The 15,155-nt window shown below is 58.3% G+C and overlaps 1 protein-coding gene across 2 annotated transcripts in view; it reads right to left on the bottom strand.

Annotated features, from left to right (window-relative positions):
- The window catches only part of COQ8A (coenzyme Q8A), a 36,406-nt gene that overhangs the window by 11,600 nt on the left and 9,651 nt on the right, over positions 1–15,155 (bottom strand). For both annotated transcript variants that reach the window (XM_047704310.1, XM_047704311.1), the window contains exons 2-4: positions 7,651–7,836; positions 6,761–7,165; positions 6,428–6,494 (exon numbers count right to left, since the gene is read on the bottom strand). In XM_047704310.1, the coding sequence (XP_047560266.1) occupies positions 6,428–6,494; positions 6,761–7,165; positions 7,651–7,827 (649 nt within the window). In that variant the 5' untranslated portion in view covers positions 7,828–7,836. The remainder of the gene's footprint in view (positions 1–6,427; positions 6,495–6,760; positions 7,166–7,650; positions 7,837–15,155) is intronic.

Below are 15,155 nucleotides of genomic sequence, written 5' to 3' on the forward strand. Positions count from 1 at the left end.
AACTTCCTGTCACTGGTCTTGGGAGCACATGCGTTGCATTTCCGCGTTACTAAAACATGAGAATAGCTGAGGGAATTTGATTTGTTTTAAATGTTCTTGGCAAAATTAAAACCAAAAAACCAAGTACACCCAGTCACCCTGTGCTTGTTTGCTTACCGCGGGGACGGGGCTGTGAGAGCCCGGGGTGGCGGCACGACGACCCCAGGGCACGTGCTGCTGCTGAGCCACCCCACAGCCACCGCCGCACACCTCCACCCTCGCACCCCTATTTTCCAACAGAGAGGACACTCTTCTGTGGCCTCATCTCTTTCTTGATATGTTTGTTCCTTTTTTACTAAGACGTTACTCAGTTTTCACATCTGGAGGCCCGTGACTAGCAGCAGAAACATACGTGGACACCTGGCGGCACATCATAACCGGACAGAGGGGGACATGCGCCCCTCCCCCTTCCTCAAGTCGATGTTTTGTTGTTGTTTTTTTTTAAACCGGCTCCACACCCAACACGGGACTCAAACCCACAGCCCTGAGATCACGTCAACGCTCCTCTGACTGAGCCAGCCGGACACCCCTCGTGAACTATTTCTTTAAAGCAAAGCATTTTTCTGGGAATAGGGATCCCTTAACCTTTCACCTTCTAAAATTACAAGGGTTCCCAAGGGTCCCTTCACTCTACTTGTCACTCCTGGCCCAGTCTTATCACATCTGTTCCCTAGATCTGATTTCGCAAGCCCGTTCCACACATCGCCCTCCTTCTTCCTGCTCCTGTGCGTCCCGTCCCCCCCCACCCCAGCCTGGTGCCCTCAGCAGTCCCTCACTCCTGCCTCCCTGGCGGAGGCCTGGTCACCACAACCATGGAGGAACCACGCCTGGCTCCTTCTGAGAGCAGCCCCTCTGCAGGGGGCCTGACCCACTAAGGTCTCCTGTCACCCTCCTGTCCTCCCTCAGGTTCCAGACACACAGGAGACAGGAAGACGACTGCTCTGAATCACGAAGTGGAAAAGGGACAGAAGATATGAGAACATGGGAGACACGGACATGCAACACATCTAACAAACGTCAGGGAGAAAACATGGTAGAAGCAGCACTGGAAGAAGAAATGACCAGAACTTCCCAATGCCCATGAAGGACATTAAGCCACAGGTCAAAATAGCCTCACCAAAGCCAATGCAAGACCCCTGACTTCCCCGGGCCACGGGCTCAGCCGCCGACCCTGGGCTCTGTGTCGAGCCAGCTATTGGCAGGTGGCAGTGTCAAGGCACTGGAGGACCCCTATAAGTGGTCCGACACGCACACGGGCTTGTCTTCCTGTCCACGGGCCCCCTGAGGAGGTCTCTGTGCACCAGGCCGGCCACCCATGGCGGGCTTCCAGAGCCTGAAAGCAGGCCTTTGAAAGGTCTGCTAAAGGCCTGGAACCAATCTGGGTCACTGGCCCCGGTGGGCTCTTCTGTCCTAGGAGAGCGCAGACCCAAGGGAGCCAGGTGCTACACCCATAGAGGGCAAGGCCACCAGGCCAAGCAGCACAAGCGGCCACCCCAGCCCCAAAAGTGCCCCTCCCTCCAGAGCAGCGGTCACACGGGGGCCTCGTGTCCACGGAAGCAGGCCCCCAGCTTGCTGGGAAGGCAGCCTGCTCTCCTCCCTAGCCCTGCACGGCTCCCAGAGGCCCCGAACCAAGCTACAGTGGGTGGGGGGTCAGCCTCCCGTGATTGGGACACCGTGCAGGGCAGGCAGCGGTCGGCAGAGCAGAGAAGGCCGGACTAGGGTGGGCAGGGGGTGGCTGACTCAGCCACACAGTCAGGATCCACAGCATCACCCCCCTTCCCTCTTGGCAGGGGGCCGGGGGAGGCAGGAGGCAAATGAACTCCAGCCACACACTGGGGAGAAAATCCCTCCCTGCTGGGTGTCATCAGCGCCTCCAGGTCTTGAAAGTGGCCCAGACAGGGAAGCTGTCTCCCGTTCAGAGGAGGAGACGTGATCATGATCTCCCCAATGGCCACGGTGTACAGATGAAGCGGGAGACCAGATGGACGGGCCCGACCCACAAGCCACTACACCGTGTGGGAGGGAGTCTCCCGAGGGTGCAGCAGGGGTTTTCCTTCCCTCCTGCCCCACCGACCACTGTCCCGAGCCACAGGCAGCTGCAGCAGATCATCAGGGGGACAGCTGCAGGCCTCCCCCCACCGTTCTGCTCCCTTGGATAACTGCACCCTGGGCTCCACTCCCGCCAGGCCAACGGCTCCAGCTGGGCACAAGCAACGGATCCCGTGCGTGTTAACCCCTTTCCCCATAATATAAGTATTCTGGCCCTGCGGTGTCGTGCACTGTAACCGTAAGGCTCTCCGTCCGGCCGTGTCTCGGGGCCTGAGCGCGCTCAGTGGGCAGCAAGCACTTGCTCCAGCACCAGGGAGCACGGCTACGGGGAGGGCAGAGCCCACGCAACCACCTTGTTCTGGCCAGTAAGGATATGAGGGCCGAAAGCCGGCCCCTGAAAGCCCACCACCCGCCCTGCTCCGTGGGAGACGAGGTGTGATCTCCTCCTGCCCGAAGACAGGACTGGTCTGAACCAAAAGAGCCGGTGCAGGGAGGCGAGGTGAGGGTGCACTCGGGGAAGGGGCGGAGGGGAAGCCAGGACTGGCTGAGGGTCATCTCTAAGAGAGGATTCCTGTTCCAGATGTGTGATCCCAGGACCCGGGACTCCCTTCTACCCGATCCACCCTTCGGGGCATTGGGCTGGGCCAACAGCGCACAGCGCATGCCTGTGCGGGTTCTGAGAACGAGTGCGCGAGGACAGGTCTCAGAATAATACCTCTGGGCCCACCTCGCGCTGCCCAGGAACGGGGGTCTGAGGCAGAGGCAACATGTCTTAACCTTTGTAAATTCTGGGCTTTTCTCGTTGGCTCCTAGAAGACCATAAGCCACGGCTTCTCTGCCAGGGTCCCGCCCTCCTGTGGCAAGGAGGAGTGTCGTGGGGCCTAAAGGAGAAAAGCAGGTTCTGTTCATGTGCTGGGAGAGCCCCACAGACCTACCTCACTGCGCTGGCAGGGGGCAAATCCAACAGAGCCCCGTGGGTGACACGCATCTGATCCTGGGTTGTCTCCCCCCAGTCGCTGCGCGCTCCAATGATCGTACGTGCCGGGGCTTTGCAGGACTTCACAAATATGTGTTGGTCGTCTCCATATTCTTTTGGGGTTTTATGGTTTATAAACTCTTTTGTATTGAGAAAAATAGCCAGAGCATCTTTGACAAAAAGTTCTACACCAGAAGACTCTGGACCACAGCTTGGTGACCCCTCTTACAGTGGTGGAGGTCCTGAACCCTCCTTTGTCTTGGGGTCCCCTCTTCTATTTTGGGCCAGATCTTCTGTCCCAAACACTTGACTCCCACCCCATCTCCTCTTCTCCCAAAAAAGCCCCCTCTTCCCCGCAACACACACACATTTAAGTCCTGAAGAAGCTAAGAACACTCCAGCCTCTGTGCCCAGTCTCCGGTGTCAGGACCATTCCCTGCTGGGATTCGTACTAACACACCCACACCCATTATGGGATGCATCAAACCTACTTAAATCTTTAATCTTAGGGGAGAGAGAAGCAGAAGCAACGGTGGGTGGGGAGGGGCCTTCCATGTAGAAGGTAGGGCTGGGGAACCAGACGGAAGATGAACGTACAACCACGTCACTCAGGAATTTCCATGCAGGTGCAAGAAACTTCTGTCAAAGTGGCCACAAGACTGTTTAGCGGGAGAAGGACGAAGGCAGCTCCATGCTAAGCACCAGAAACCACAGCTTTGTGTGCAATCCTGAAATTAGGGGGCAGGGGCCGGGGGGGGGTGCAGCGAGGAGAGCGTGTAGCTCTCTGCTCTTTCCCGATCCCCTCCTTTCGGGAGCGGCAGAACACTAAGGCCCCGTGGGCTTGAGTGACTCCTCCTCCGGGCAGTGTTTCCTGGGTGGCTGACTCTGCTGGGCTGGGTACTTCCTTTCCCACTTGCTAGTGTTTCTAACACACACGCTGACCCTTCTCCCTTCTCTCTTTACCCTGAGAAAGTAAATGAACATGTAAAAACTTATTGGTTCTCGGAATCCCTATTTTATAAAAGGGAAAACCTGAGCAGGGCCCAAGGTCATAAGGAAGCAAGGCTGGATACCTGATACTGTGACGACCTAAAGCCCAGTTCTGACCCCTTCTTTCATATCACTCCTTAACAAGACCTAATATCCACAGTTCGCCCTGCTCACATCTCAGCCATGACATCCCCCGAACCGAGGTGCACCCAGGACTCCCACCCCAACCACGTCCACCAGCTGGATACCTGCCGCTGACCTTCTCAAGGTCAAGCCTGCCTCCCAGGGGATCTACAGTGATCCCTTTCCTTCATGCCCCTCCTGCAAAAAATCCCTACACCTGTTGGTCCACATCACACCCCACAAGGGGAAGAAAGGTCAGAAGTGTTTTCTAGAAGAGCAAAGCAGGAGTGTTACCTCACTCTGTTTAGACAACAACCCACCAGTAAACCACAAACTTCGCAATACAGTGAACCACAGGTATAAAGCAGGATGTTTGTAGCTCTGGAGAAAAAATGGTTTTTTGCAACACAAACAGTTCTAAAATCTATGATATTAATTCTGATCTTCTATTCAGTTTTACTCTGTTTTTTAAATGCCAGTCCTGACCCACTAAACTGATTTCACACTGGCTGAAGGGTCGTAACACACAGCGCGACCACCTTGGGGTGTAGCGGAAAGACCAGAACACCCCCAAGAGCCAGAACGCCACGTTCTCCCCGGACCTGGATGCTCCCTGCCATCACCCTCCCCGCTCGAAGCCCGACAGGAGGGGCCAAGTGCTGAGCAAACCCCTAGTGTGCGCACGCTGAGGACGGCTCCAGGCCCCAGGCAGCTGCGAGCAGGGCTCCAGAGGCTTCTGATGGCACAGGACACCTGCTCACTCTGACCCCATCCCAGGAGGGGTCTGGCCCTGGGGAGCCCTGCCCCGGGGCTTCCTGAGGCTGCCTGTCTGCCGCACACACCTTCCCCCAGAACCCCTCCCGCTGCGCTCCTGGCTTCTGCCCCCTCACCGGAACGCACTGCATTCCATCAAATTCAGTTTGCCACCACGACCTCCTTCTGACCACTTTTCCCAAAGAGCCTCACCCACAAAGAGCCTCCATGAGAGGATCCACCCCACTCCAAACCCGTCGGTCGAGCAAAGCCTACGTGCTGAGCCCCGTCCGGAGTGGCGGAAGAGGGCTGGAGAGAAAGACACAGAGCAAGAAGGGACAGCTCCGGCCTCAGACTTGCTGGGGAGAAAAGCGGGCCTCCACGCCACACTCCGGTAACCAGTGCTGCCCACCCAGCAACCCCTGTGGGAAGCAGGGAAGTGCCCAGGCTCCTGTGGGGTAAGGATCCCCGGAGGCCGCCAGGTTCTCAAACTCGTCTCAGGAGCAGTCACAATGCTGCGTGAGGAACTGGTTGAATGCAAGTCCACGCGAGGAAATAAAGCCACGGCTCTGCCCTAAAGCGCAGATGGCACTTTGGGCTGGACTCTCAGCAGCTAAGCAGCAGCACATGCAGATTTTGGAACAGCAACGGAACGAAAGCTTCGAGAAAGTTCCATCCAATGAGTGGGCTCTGCACATCGGGAAGACCAGCAGCCGTCACTCAGTGTCAGCCTGCATGCGGGTCCAGCTCCGAGGGCCAGGCTCCCGGGGGCACAGAGCCAACCCCGAATGAGGAGCAGGATGGCGTCTCGGGGAGAAGCGGCTGCAGAGCACGTGCGTGACAGCGGTATACGGCGGGACACTCAGAAGCCCACCCGAGCAAGGCGCCAGACGAGCAGGTGATGGTGCAGACACACACAGCGACATGCATCTTGCTCGCAAGTGGAAAGGACAACGTGAGGTCACTGCGGCAGGTACGGGGGCTGCACTCCAAAATCATCTTGCGACTCAGCACAGGTGTACTGGACACAACAGGACTCAAAGCTCCAAAGAAAAGGAGAGCTCCCAACCGCACAGACTTCCCGACAGAACTCAAGGCCACAGCCCCTGGTTTGCCGTCCACTGACACCTGCCAGCTTGTGCGGGTCGAGAGCCGACGGTCCCTGCGAGGCCGGTCAGGGGCAACAACCCCTCTGGGAGCTCGACGGCTCCGTGAGGAAGGCTGACTGCCCAGCCCTGTCCCGGCAGCGGGGCTCAGTGACAGGAGGGAAAGGCTGCTGCCACAGACACGGTCCCCCAGGGGTGACAGAGGCAGAATGGGATACAGTCACTGGACCATCCCCCAGGGAGAAGGGTCAGGAGCAGCTGAGTCAGGCGCCAATGGCCTCCCCAGGACCCCTCGGGTCCCCACCCTCTCCCACCTCCATGCAGGCCCTGTGGTGGCCGAGCGGATGGCCCAGGGCAGGCGAGGCGGCATGGGTGCACACGGCCACCTTACCTCCGAAATTGGCCAGCCGCCCAATCCGTGTAACCGGCACCTTCCGCTCCCGAGAGTGCTCGCTGAGCTAGAGGGGGCAAGGAAAGAGACCGCACGGAATCGGCGAGCGGGACGGGACGAGCCGGCAGGGTCCGCGCAGCCCCACACTGCTCCGCTCCACCCCCAAAGTCGGCCGCTCCACCTGGCGACATACTCCACCAAGAGGGGACCTCTGTGTCCCCGAGAACTCCAGACCACGGCATCCGAGAACGTCCCCAAAGGAAGGACTGACACCAGCGCCACCGGGAGCAGCGGCCACCCCAGTCCCACTCCACCTGGCCCTCCGGGACGCACCATCTGCTTGTGGGGCTTGCTCTCGGGGCGAGCCTTGGCCTGCCGGGCCTTCTCAATGTCCTCCGTGGTGAGGCCCCCCACGGGGGGCTGGTCCTGGTGGAAGAACCTTCGCAGAAGGCCTGTGGCAGCGAGCGCGTGTCTGGGGTCTCCAAAGAGCCTCCCAGTGACCATGCCCAGAGGGGAGGCAGCCTGGCCCGGGAGCGCGGCTTCCCTAAAGGGTCCACTGGCCACGTAGGCTGGAGCTGGGCCCTCACTGCCAGTGTGATCCCAGGGTGGGGGCGGTGGCCGGTGAGGAGAGGAGGCTGCAGAGAAATCTGTGGGGGCCCCCGCAGTCTGAGGCCCAGCGAACTCTGCTTCTGGGTCGTCGAAGCTCTCAGCATAAGGCTCCTGGCGCTGATCCTGACCCTGTGGGGAGGGAAGCCAGCATGAGAGAAGCACCTGTGCCCACCCCACGCCCTACATTGGACCGCCCATGTTCCACTGGGTAAGCAGCCCTCAGCCAAATCTGTAGGGGAGCTCCTGCTCCTTCCCAGCCCGAAGCCAGGAGACCCAGGTTCTGCCCTGCTCCTGACAAGCCCTGCTCCCTGGTCCTGGAGATGTGAAGTGTCCTTCAGACAGACGTGTCCTTCAGACAGCCACTGAGCACCCGCTGGGTGCCTCGCCAGGCCCGGGGGAGGACTGCCACACTCAGGCAGCAAGTTCTTCATCTGTAAAGGGAACTGGGGTCTGGGCCACCAGTTCCCAGGGGGCTGTCCCAGCTCCGTGAGGCACCCGGAAGGACAGCAGGTCTCCCGAGCCAACGCCCCTGCTGTGTCCTGGTTCACCATCCTGGCCTCGCCAAGAGCTCCAGGCCAGCCTCTCCTGCCACCCACTCCTGCCAGCCTCCTTACCTGCACCTGCCCCAAAACCAAGCCGATCTGCTCCGCAGCCGTGGACTGCAGGGCCCTGGCTGCCACGAGGAGCTCCCCGCCGAGGCCCAGGTGTTGCAGGTGGGTCTCCACGGCCGCCTGGGTCAGCTTGGCAAGGCCTTTGACCAGCATGATGGTGTCCCCCAGCATGGCAGCCATCCTGGAGGGCTGCAAGAGAGCAGGCCAGTCAGGGGGTGCCCCACACTCAGAGCAACTCCACCCCAAGGTCTGGGCAGAGGTATCAGCAGGTCTGGTCCTGCCACTGGACCCCTCTGGTGCAGGATGATGGGCAGAGAGGACAGTGGGGGATGGGGGCAGGGCTCTGGGTCGTAGGAGACACCAAGGCACGGAGAGGTGAAGTGAGTTACCCGACGTCTCCCAGCGACCAAGTGGCAGAAGAGGGACATGAAGCCAGGTGCCCTGATTCAGCCCAGTGCTCTTTCCCCTGGAGCCAAACTAGGTCGGGAAGGGAGCATCCACCCTGAAGCACCTCCCTCTAGGGCCCAGGGTGCCCTGACCCCAACCCCTCTGGGCTGCCCGTCCCGACCCAGCTGCCCCTGCTCTGCCCGGCGGGCCTCTGACAGACACCCACAGGTCCAGGGACATGCAGAGCCCCCTCCCCACCCTCAGGCTCCACGAATGGTCCAGCCGTGGGTTCTGCAAACTGCAGTCCAGCACCCTCCATCTGGGAAATCCAAAGCAGCATGAAACCAAGAGCAGCAGGACGCGGGATGGCCAGGAAAGCACTGGAGCACACTGCGGGCGGGGCCCTCTCCGGATCCTTGTATCCCCCGCGCACCCATACTTTTCCCTCTACTCCGCTGCAGTGTAAAACGAGTTCCTTCATGTCACCCAGGGCCAAAGAGCCAGAAAGCCACCGTAGCCAGGGCTGCCTTCCAGGGGAGCATGTGCGGTCGTCCCCCAAGTATTTCCTACAGCCTACGCGGGGTTGCGTGCAGGGGATGGGGGGGAGATAGGGTCCTGGTGACATGCTGGGGCTGAAGAAAACCCACAGAAAGGAAAGGAGCAGCAGGGGACCCCAGAGAAGCAGCTGGGGAGCACTCTGGCCAGGGCAGGGAGGAGCTGGGACCTGCTACGAGGAGGGCCGAGGCTGTGGGGGAGCCCAGGAAGGGCCGGGTACACCCTGGACAAGGGGCCTGGACCAGTAGAAAGGAGGCCGAGGGCACAGAGACGCTGCAGACTCCGAATTCTCCTCACACGAGGGAAGGGAAGCTCCGACTCTGAGGACCTCATAGCTCCAGCGGCCTCCGAACACAGCTGACTGCCTCCAGCCCGCCTGTCACAGCGGAGCAGCTGGGGTCAGCCCAGGGGTCCTGCAGGGACCCTGAGCTTGGGAAGGGAGCAGCTACTCATATTTACAAGGAGAATGAAGGCACAGGAGCCTGGAGAACAGAGACAGCCCGCGGTCATCTGCCTTTGCCACTACCATCAGGACAGCAGCCACCAGGCCCCCGGCTGGAGCGCTCTCCACTCGCCATCATTTGGTCCTTTAGAAACAACTTAGTGACGCGGGTATCACTGCTCCTCCTCCACAAAGGAGAAAACCAAAGCCAGAGTGGTCAACGATCCTGAATGGTGCCCCGAGTGGTGGTCCTGGGGTCTGACCCCAGCCCGGCTCTGCCCTGTGCCCACCACACCAGGCTGCCTTCCTAAGCACTTGGCCCACTGGCCCTGGGGCATCCCCTCAGGGATGCACCCCAGTAAGGCACAAATGAACTGCCTACACCCTCAACAAAGCCAAGGAGGTTTCTGGAAGGTGACCATACTCTTGAAAAAGATGAAGGGGAGAGGCTAGCTGGGCCCATCACCTGCTGCCATCACACCCAGGGCTCTGATCTGGGATCCCACACTTTATGGCAATAAACAAAGCTGAGCCCCACAGACCAATGTCTAGGCCTGGGAGAGAGCCCATAATGAGGGCTCACACAGGGCTCTGCCCATGCTCAAACTGCCAGCCCCCGGCCCCACCCCCAGCACAAAGGCACACAGGACGCAGTGCCCCTGCCCGGTCAGCCCACAGACCCCAGCAAGAGAGGAGGTTCCTGAAGGAGATGGTGGGGACATACAAGGGTGGACGGAGACTAAGCCTCAGCCACGCCTGTTCAGAAAGATCCTTGCTGGTGGCCCAGGGCACCCACTGTACCCCACTGTCCCCAAGTGCCTCAAATCAGACCTTTCCCTTGCTCACCTCTCAGTGCAATCCAGCTAACGAGGGCAGGAGCCTCCCACCCACGAGCCACAGTCTCTAATAATTCCAAAACCTCAGCTTGTCTGCTAATGGATCCCACATCTTCCATAGACCCTCCGAAGACCTATTTAATTCAGACTTTGTTTCCAGGCTGAAAATTAATTCTCCCTGAATTTCTCATGCAAGTTATAAGCATGAACGGAAGTGTCACTAGAGCAGAGCTGAGAAGTGACATGGGGCTGGTCTGCCCTGCCGGCGCTGACCTCACCAGCCCCCTGCACAGATCCACTGGTGATCCAACTGGAAGGCCAGCCTCCGGCCCTGAACGCTGCAGACATAGGCCTGGGACCCACTAGAGGCCCGTCTTCACTCCCCCAGCTCCTGAGCGTGGTGGCAATGAGCACAGCCCGCAGATAGGCTGGGATTACACCCACTTCACAAGGATGCTTTAGAAAAGTTCCTGAGGGGAAAAAAATGCTAAATAAACCAAAGGTTTTTTTAATTCCTGCATTTGGGAGAAATGAGTAACAATTCTCCTGACTTGTTTAGTTCATGTATACTACTTTCAAGGGGACAAATGAGTAAGTCATCTAAAAACAGTCCACACTGAAAACTGGCTGTGGGGCACTTGGGTGACTCAGTTAAGCATCCAACTCTTGGTTTCAGCTCAGGTCATGATCTCAGGGTTCTGGGATCGAGCCCCATGTTGGGCTCTGTGCTCAGCAGGGAATCTGCTCGGAAGTCTCTCTCCCCCCACTCCTCTCACCTCACCCACACCCCTTGGCTCAAATGAATAAGTATTAAAAAAAAAAAAAAAAACTATTTAGTTATGCCTTCTTCTGTGTGAACGATTGCGTCCTCATCCCCCACAAAGCCGGGACGGGCCCGAGTCTGACCCTGAACGCAGGCACCAGGGCGGGGAGTAGGGCGACTCCAGCTAGCCCTCTGCTAAGTGCCAGTGGGAATAACATCGCAGAGATTCCATCATCTTGCTCACTGTGGGGCAAAACCTGCTGTCCTCAAATCAACAGATGCTACGAATCAACACTTGGTCATTTGGGAGCCGATTCATATGTGGATGGCCAGGCCTGCCCTCACTTTGACAAATATTTATCTCTGGGCTGCTCGGGTCAGTACAGAGTCAGCCCTTCATACCTAATCAACACCAAGTACTTTTTTTTTTTTTTTTTTTTTTTTTTGAGCAAGGGACAACAGGAAGAGGAACAACGGCCAGAAGGCACTACCTTTCCAGAACTTTCCTCACCTTCCAGTTTTCAAAAAGTGGGTCTCAGGGATCTGAGGCACCAGAGTCCCAGTGGGACTCATAATTCAGTTACCCTGAAGTTTGCTGCAACGCCTGCAGGAATGCACGAGAATTAGGCACTCGCCTACAGCAGGCACCATTTCATCATGATCTTAAGTAAATAAAAAGCAAAAGCCCCAAGGAACCTGGGTGGCTCAGTTGGTTAAGCATCTGCCTTAGGCTCCAGTGGTGATCCCAGGGTCCTGGGATCGAGCCCTGTATTGGGCTGCTCCATGCTAGGCACAGAGCCTGCTTGGGATTCAAACTCCCTCTGCCCCTCCCGACCCCACCCTACACCCCTGCTCGTTCTCACTCTCTAATAAATAAACTGCTTAAAAAGAAAAACCTTGTCTGCACCAGGACGCATCTACAAGCATTAGAGCCCTCCACCCACCCACTTCTCCAGCTGGCCGCTGAGCGGTTTCCACACCTCACCCAGAAGTAACAGAGCAACTGAGCACACGGCTCTCTGCCTGCTTGGTAGGTGGACCCCAGAAGTCGCCGGTGTCGCCACTCTGCCCCAAGAAAGGGACAGCCAAAAGTGCTGGGTGAGCAAACAGATGTGGGGGGGTTTGGGGGTGCCTACTAGGGACTAGCACCAAAACAAAAAGACATTCAGTGATCCATCCCACATTCCAGAAGACTCCCCTTGGTGCTCTGGGCTAGTCCCTGCAGGCCCTGGTGACTCTGCCCTTGGCCCCAGGGCGCACACAGCTGTGATGCCATGCAGACACTTCTATAGTGGGACAGACACCAGGGAGAGGGCCAGAGGCCAACGGAGGCTGACACAGGGGGGTCAGAGGCAGAGGCAGCCGCAGACCCCCACAAGAGTCCTAGGAAAAGGGACGCGGGGTCCCAGCTCTGCCAAGGCTGTGGTCACTAAGTGTGTCATTCGCTAGTTCCTCCCTCTCCCGAGGAGAGAGCTCTGGGTGGCTCCCCTTTTTGGTCCTAACATGCTAAACTGCCATAAAGGATGGAAATAAAGAGCTTATCTGGAGAAAGAACAGCAATCGACACAGCTCACCACCCCCAGGGACAGAGAAAACACAGTTCCCAAGTTCCGAGAATGCGCCAATGACCCCTCACTCTCCGACCTTCCTGGGGCTCTCAAGACACAAGCTCACTCCTGGTAGAGGACAGACTCACCGTGGGTCACTCGCCTCTCCTCTTGGGGGGACCGCGAGCTGGAGACCTGGTGGGGATGTACCAAACCAGGGCTGGGTCGCCTTTGTGGCTTTACAACATGGCGCGGCCAAGCAGCTCGGACTGACCAAAGCCAGGGTAGTTCTATTTCCGAAACGCACACCCCGAGGGGCCCCGAAGCCTCAGGGTGGCTGGGAGAAGGACCCCAAAGGAAAGCTCTTTGTCTTGGGGAATGCGTGAAGCTTCATCCAGCCATCTGCCTCACACACGTCATCCCCACGACACCCCCATGTCCCATAGGCATCAAATGGCCCTCACCACCCCCACACCCCTCTCCTGGACTCCTCATCCTGAGGAATGTGACCACCACCCACTCCTCACCTCAGGTGACTCCCTGGCCGCCCCTGGCAGGACGACTGCCCCAGCCCCAAGCTGGCCCTCCTGCCCCTAGTCCCCGGCCGCTGTTCCCAAATCACTTCCAAGCTCTCCCAGGTTCCTAAGGGGCTGAAAGGACTCTCGTGACCTGGCCACCCCAAACCCCAGTTCATCTCCCTGTTCTCTGCACTCACTGTGTCTCAGTCAGGCCAGCCCAGCCCTCCTGCCGGCCTCAGCCCAGGAGCCAGGAGCACACTTTCCTCCCCATCCCCGCTCCTGGCCCAAATATCATCTCTTCTGGGACACCCTCCCCCAACACCTCCCACCCTCTGCACCCCCTGCCCCCTCCAGCCTGTCCTTCCCCCAGCACAGCAGTGCCCGCTGTAAATCTGTCTGAGTCACTGTCTCCTCCCCCGAGGGGCTGTTGGCCAGAACCACACCTGTCTTTGCCTCTCCCGTTCCCAGCTCCCTACTCAACACAGAGCAGGCAGGTCATAAACACTCGGCAACAGAATGAACTCAGCAGGTCTCTCGAAGGCTCAAACAAGGGCTCACACCTGCGGGCTGTTTCATCTAGATCCAGAATCAGAGGCCCCTGGGGGGTGTGGCCGGAGGCAGGGTGCTCAGGCTTCAGGGGGCAGCAGAGTCCCCCAAGGGGCTTGTGAAAGCCCAGACTGCTGGGCCCGCCCCCACCTCTGGGTCTGTGGGTCTGGGGTGGGCCCGGAAACCTGCCGAACCCACACATTCCCAGGTGCTGCTGCTGCCCGGGCTAGAACCCCACTTTGCGATCCCTGTTCTGGAGGACGAGGCGGAAAGGGAGCAGAGGAGGCCCACGCAGAGACCTGGCGGCAAAGATCCTTCCCAAGTTTCTCCCTGCTGCCCTTCCCCCAAAGCCTGGCTCTGTGGAAACCCTCCACCTGCCCTTTCTTTTCCTGTTACTGCCTCAAGAAGCTGGAAAAGAAATGAATGAGCTTAAAGACAAGGAGCCTCAGGGCCACCACAGGCCTTCCCAACTGTCACCTCCCACAGGGCTGCTGAAGGTCCTTTTCCAGAGGCCCCAGGGCAGGGGCACCAGTGGTCTTCTTCTGCCCCCTCCCAGCCAAGAATAAACTTTACTTTGGTCTGGAATGTTCTCAGTTTCCAGCCTGCATGGGCCCTGAAAAGTTCCTTTAGGTGCTTAAAACCTTTCTTCTTTTCTTCTACTCTGAGTAAAAGAAAAGAAACACCAGGTGACTGTTTCCCCAGGGGACTCAGAGGAAGCTGTACGTCAGGAAGAGACCACCTCAGGACCCGAAGCCATAAAATTCTGCGGCTGTGCCCTTCCCCTCGGCCATCCAAATCACGTCCAGGGGCCAGTACTGGACTCTCGCAGGGGCTCTAGGCCTAGGGCCAGTGAGGGTGGTGAGGGCCACCCAGGGTCTCACCGGCGGCTTCAGAAACAGCCTCCCGTGCTGGCAACTGAACACACAAGGACAGACCAGGAAGACACAGAGACAAACAGCCCCTGTTGTCTGTCACCCGGAGAGGGGTCTGGAGAGTCGCCTTCCTGCTGGGGGATAGGCCAATAGGGCCCCGCAGTCCCCACAGCTGCCAGTCATCCCCAGAAGCCCCAAACCTGCACGTCGCCCAGGAAGTACACCTTCCCCCGCAGAAAGGAGCTGGCCTCGGGACAGCTTCTAGGCTGAGGACCTCCCATTCCCTTGGAAGCTGCTTCTAGACCGGAGGGCTCTTTCTTAAGAGCTGGTGAGAAGAGCAAACACGTGTGCTAGCACACACAAGGGCTTGCTGGGTAGCCAGGCACTTGGACTGTCACCGGGTCCCCAGATGTCCCCATGCTGCAGTGCACTAACCACAGCTGCTATCCCTGAGACTCCACCATCCACCAGGCTGTAAGCTAAGTGTTCCCTCAATCATTCTTACAAGCTCGGTGCTGTTACCATGTCCATGTTTGAGATGAAGGAACTAAGGCACAGAGAGGTTCCGTAACTTGGCTAAAGTCACACAGCTTATAAGAACTGGAGCCAGGAAAGACTTGAGTCTGTCGGCTTTAACAGGTAAGAGGAAAACCCAAGCTGAAGAGCGCTGGGTACGCTAGACGGTACCCGCCTCCCAGGAGATTAGCACGCTTTCAGGCTTCCCAGGGTGCTGCCTCCAGGTGGGCATTGGGCTGGGGTGGGTGGCTCATCGAAGCAGCAGGAGAAGCTCCCCACTTTAACGACACTCAGGGCTCTGGTGCACAGGGAGCAAGTTGGGGGGTGGAGGGGTCCTGAGCGGTGCCTCCTTCTTCTGGTGAACAAACAGAACTGACTGCAAAGGGGCCTTTTAAATGCCCACCCGTCAAGCACAGGATCCTGACAGCAATTTCATTTTCTGACGAAAACTCCCCCAAGTTTTCTGCTTAAAACCTGAAAACAGTGCTTGTCCCACAGAGATGCTCCAGAGCCAGGCGCCCCAGGT

The sequence above is a fragment of the Lutra lutra genome, chromosome 15 (assembly GCF_902655055.1).
Source record: "Lutra lutra chromosome 15, mLutLut1.2, whole genome shotgun sequence".
NCBI classification, from domain to species: Eukaryota; Metazoa; Chordata; class Mammalia; order Carnivora; family Mustelidae; genus Lutra; species Lutra lutra.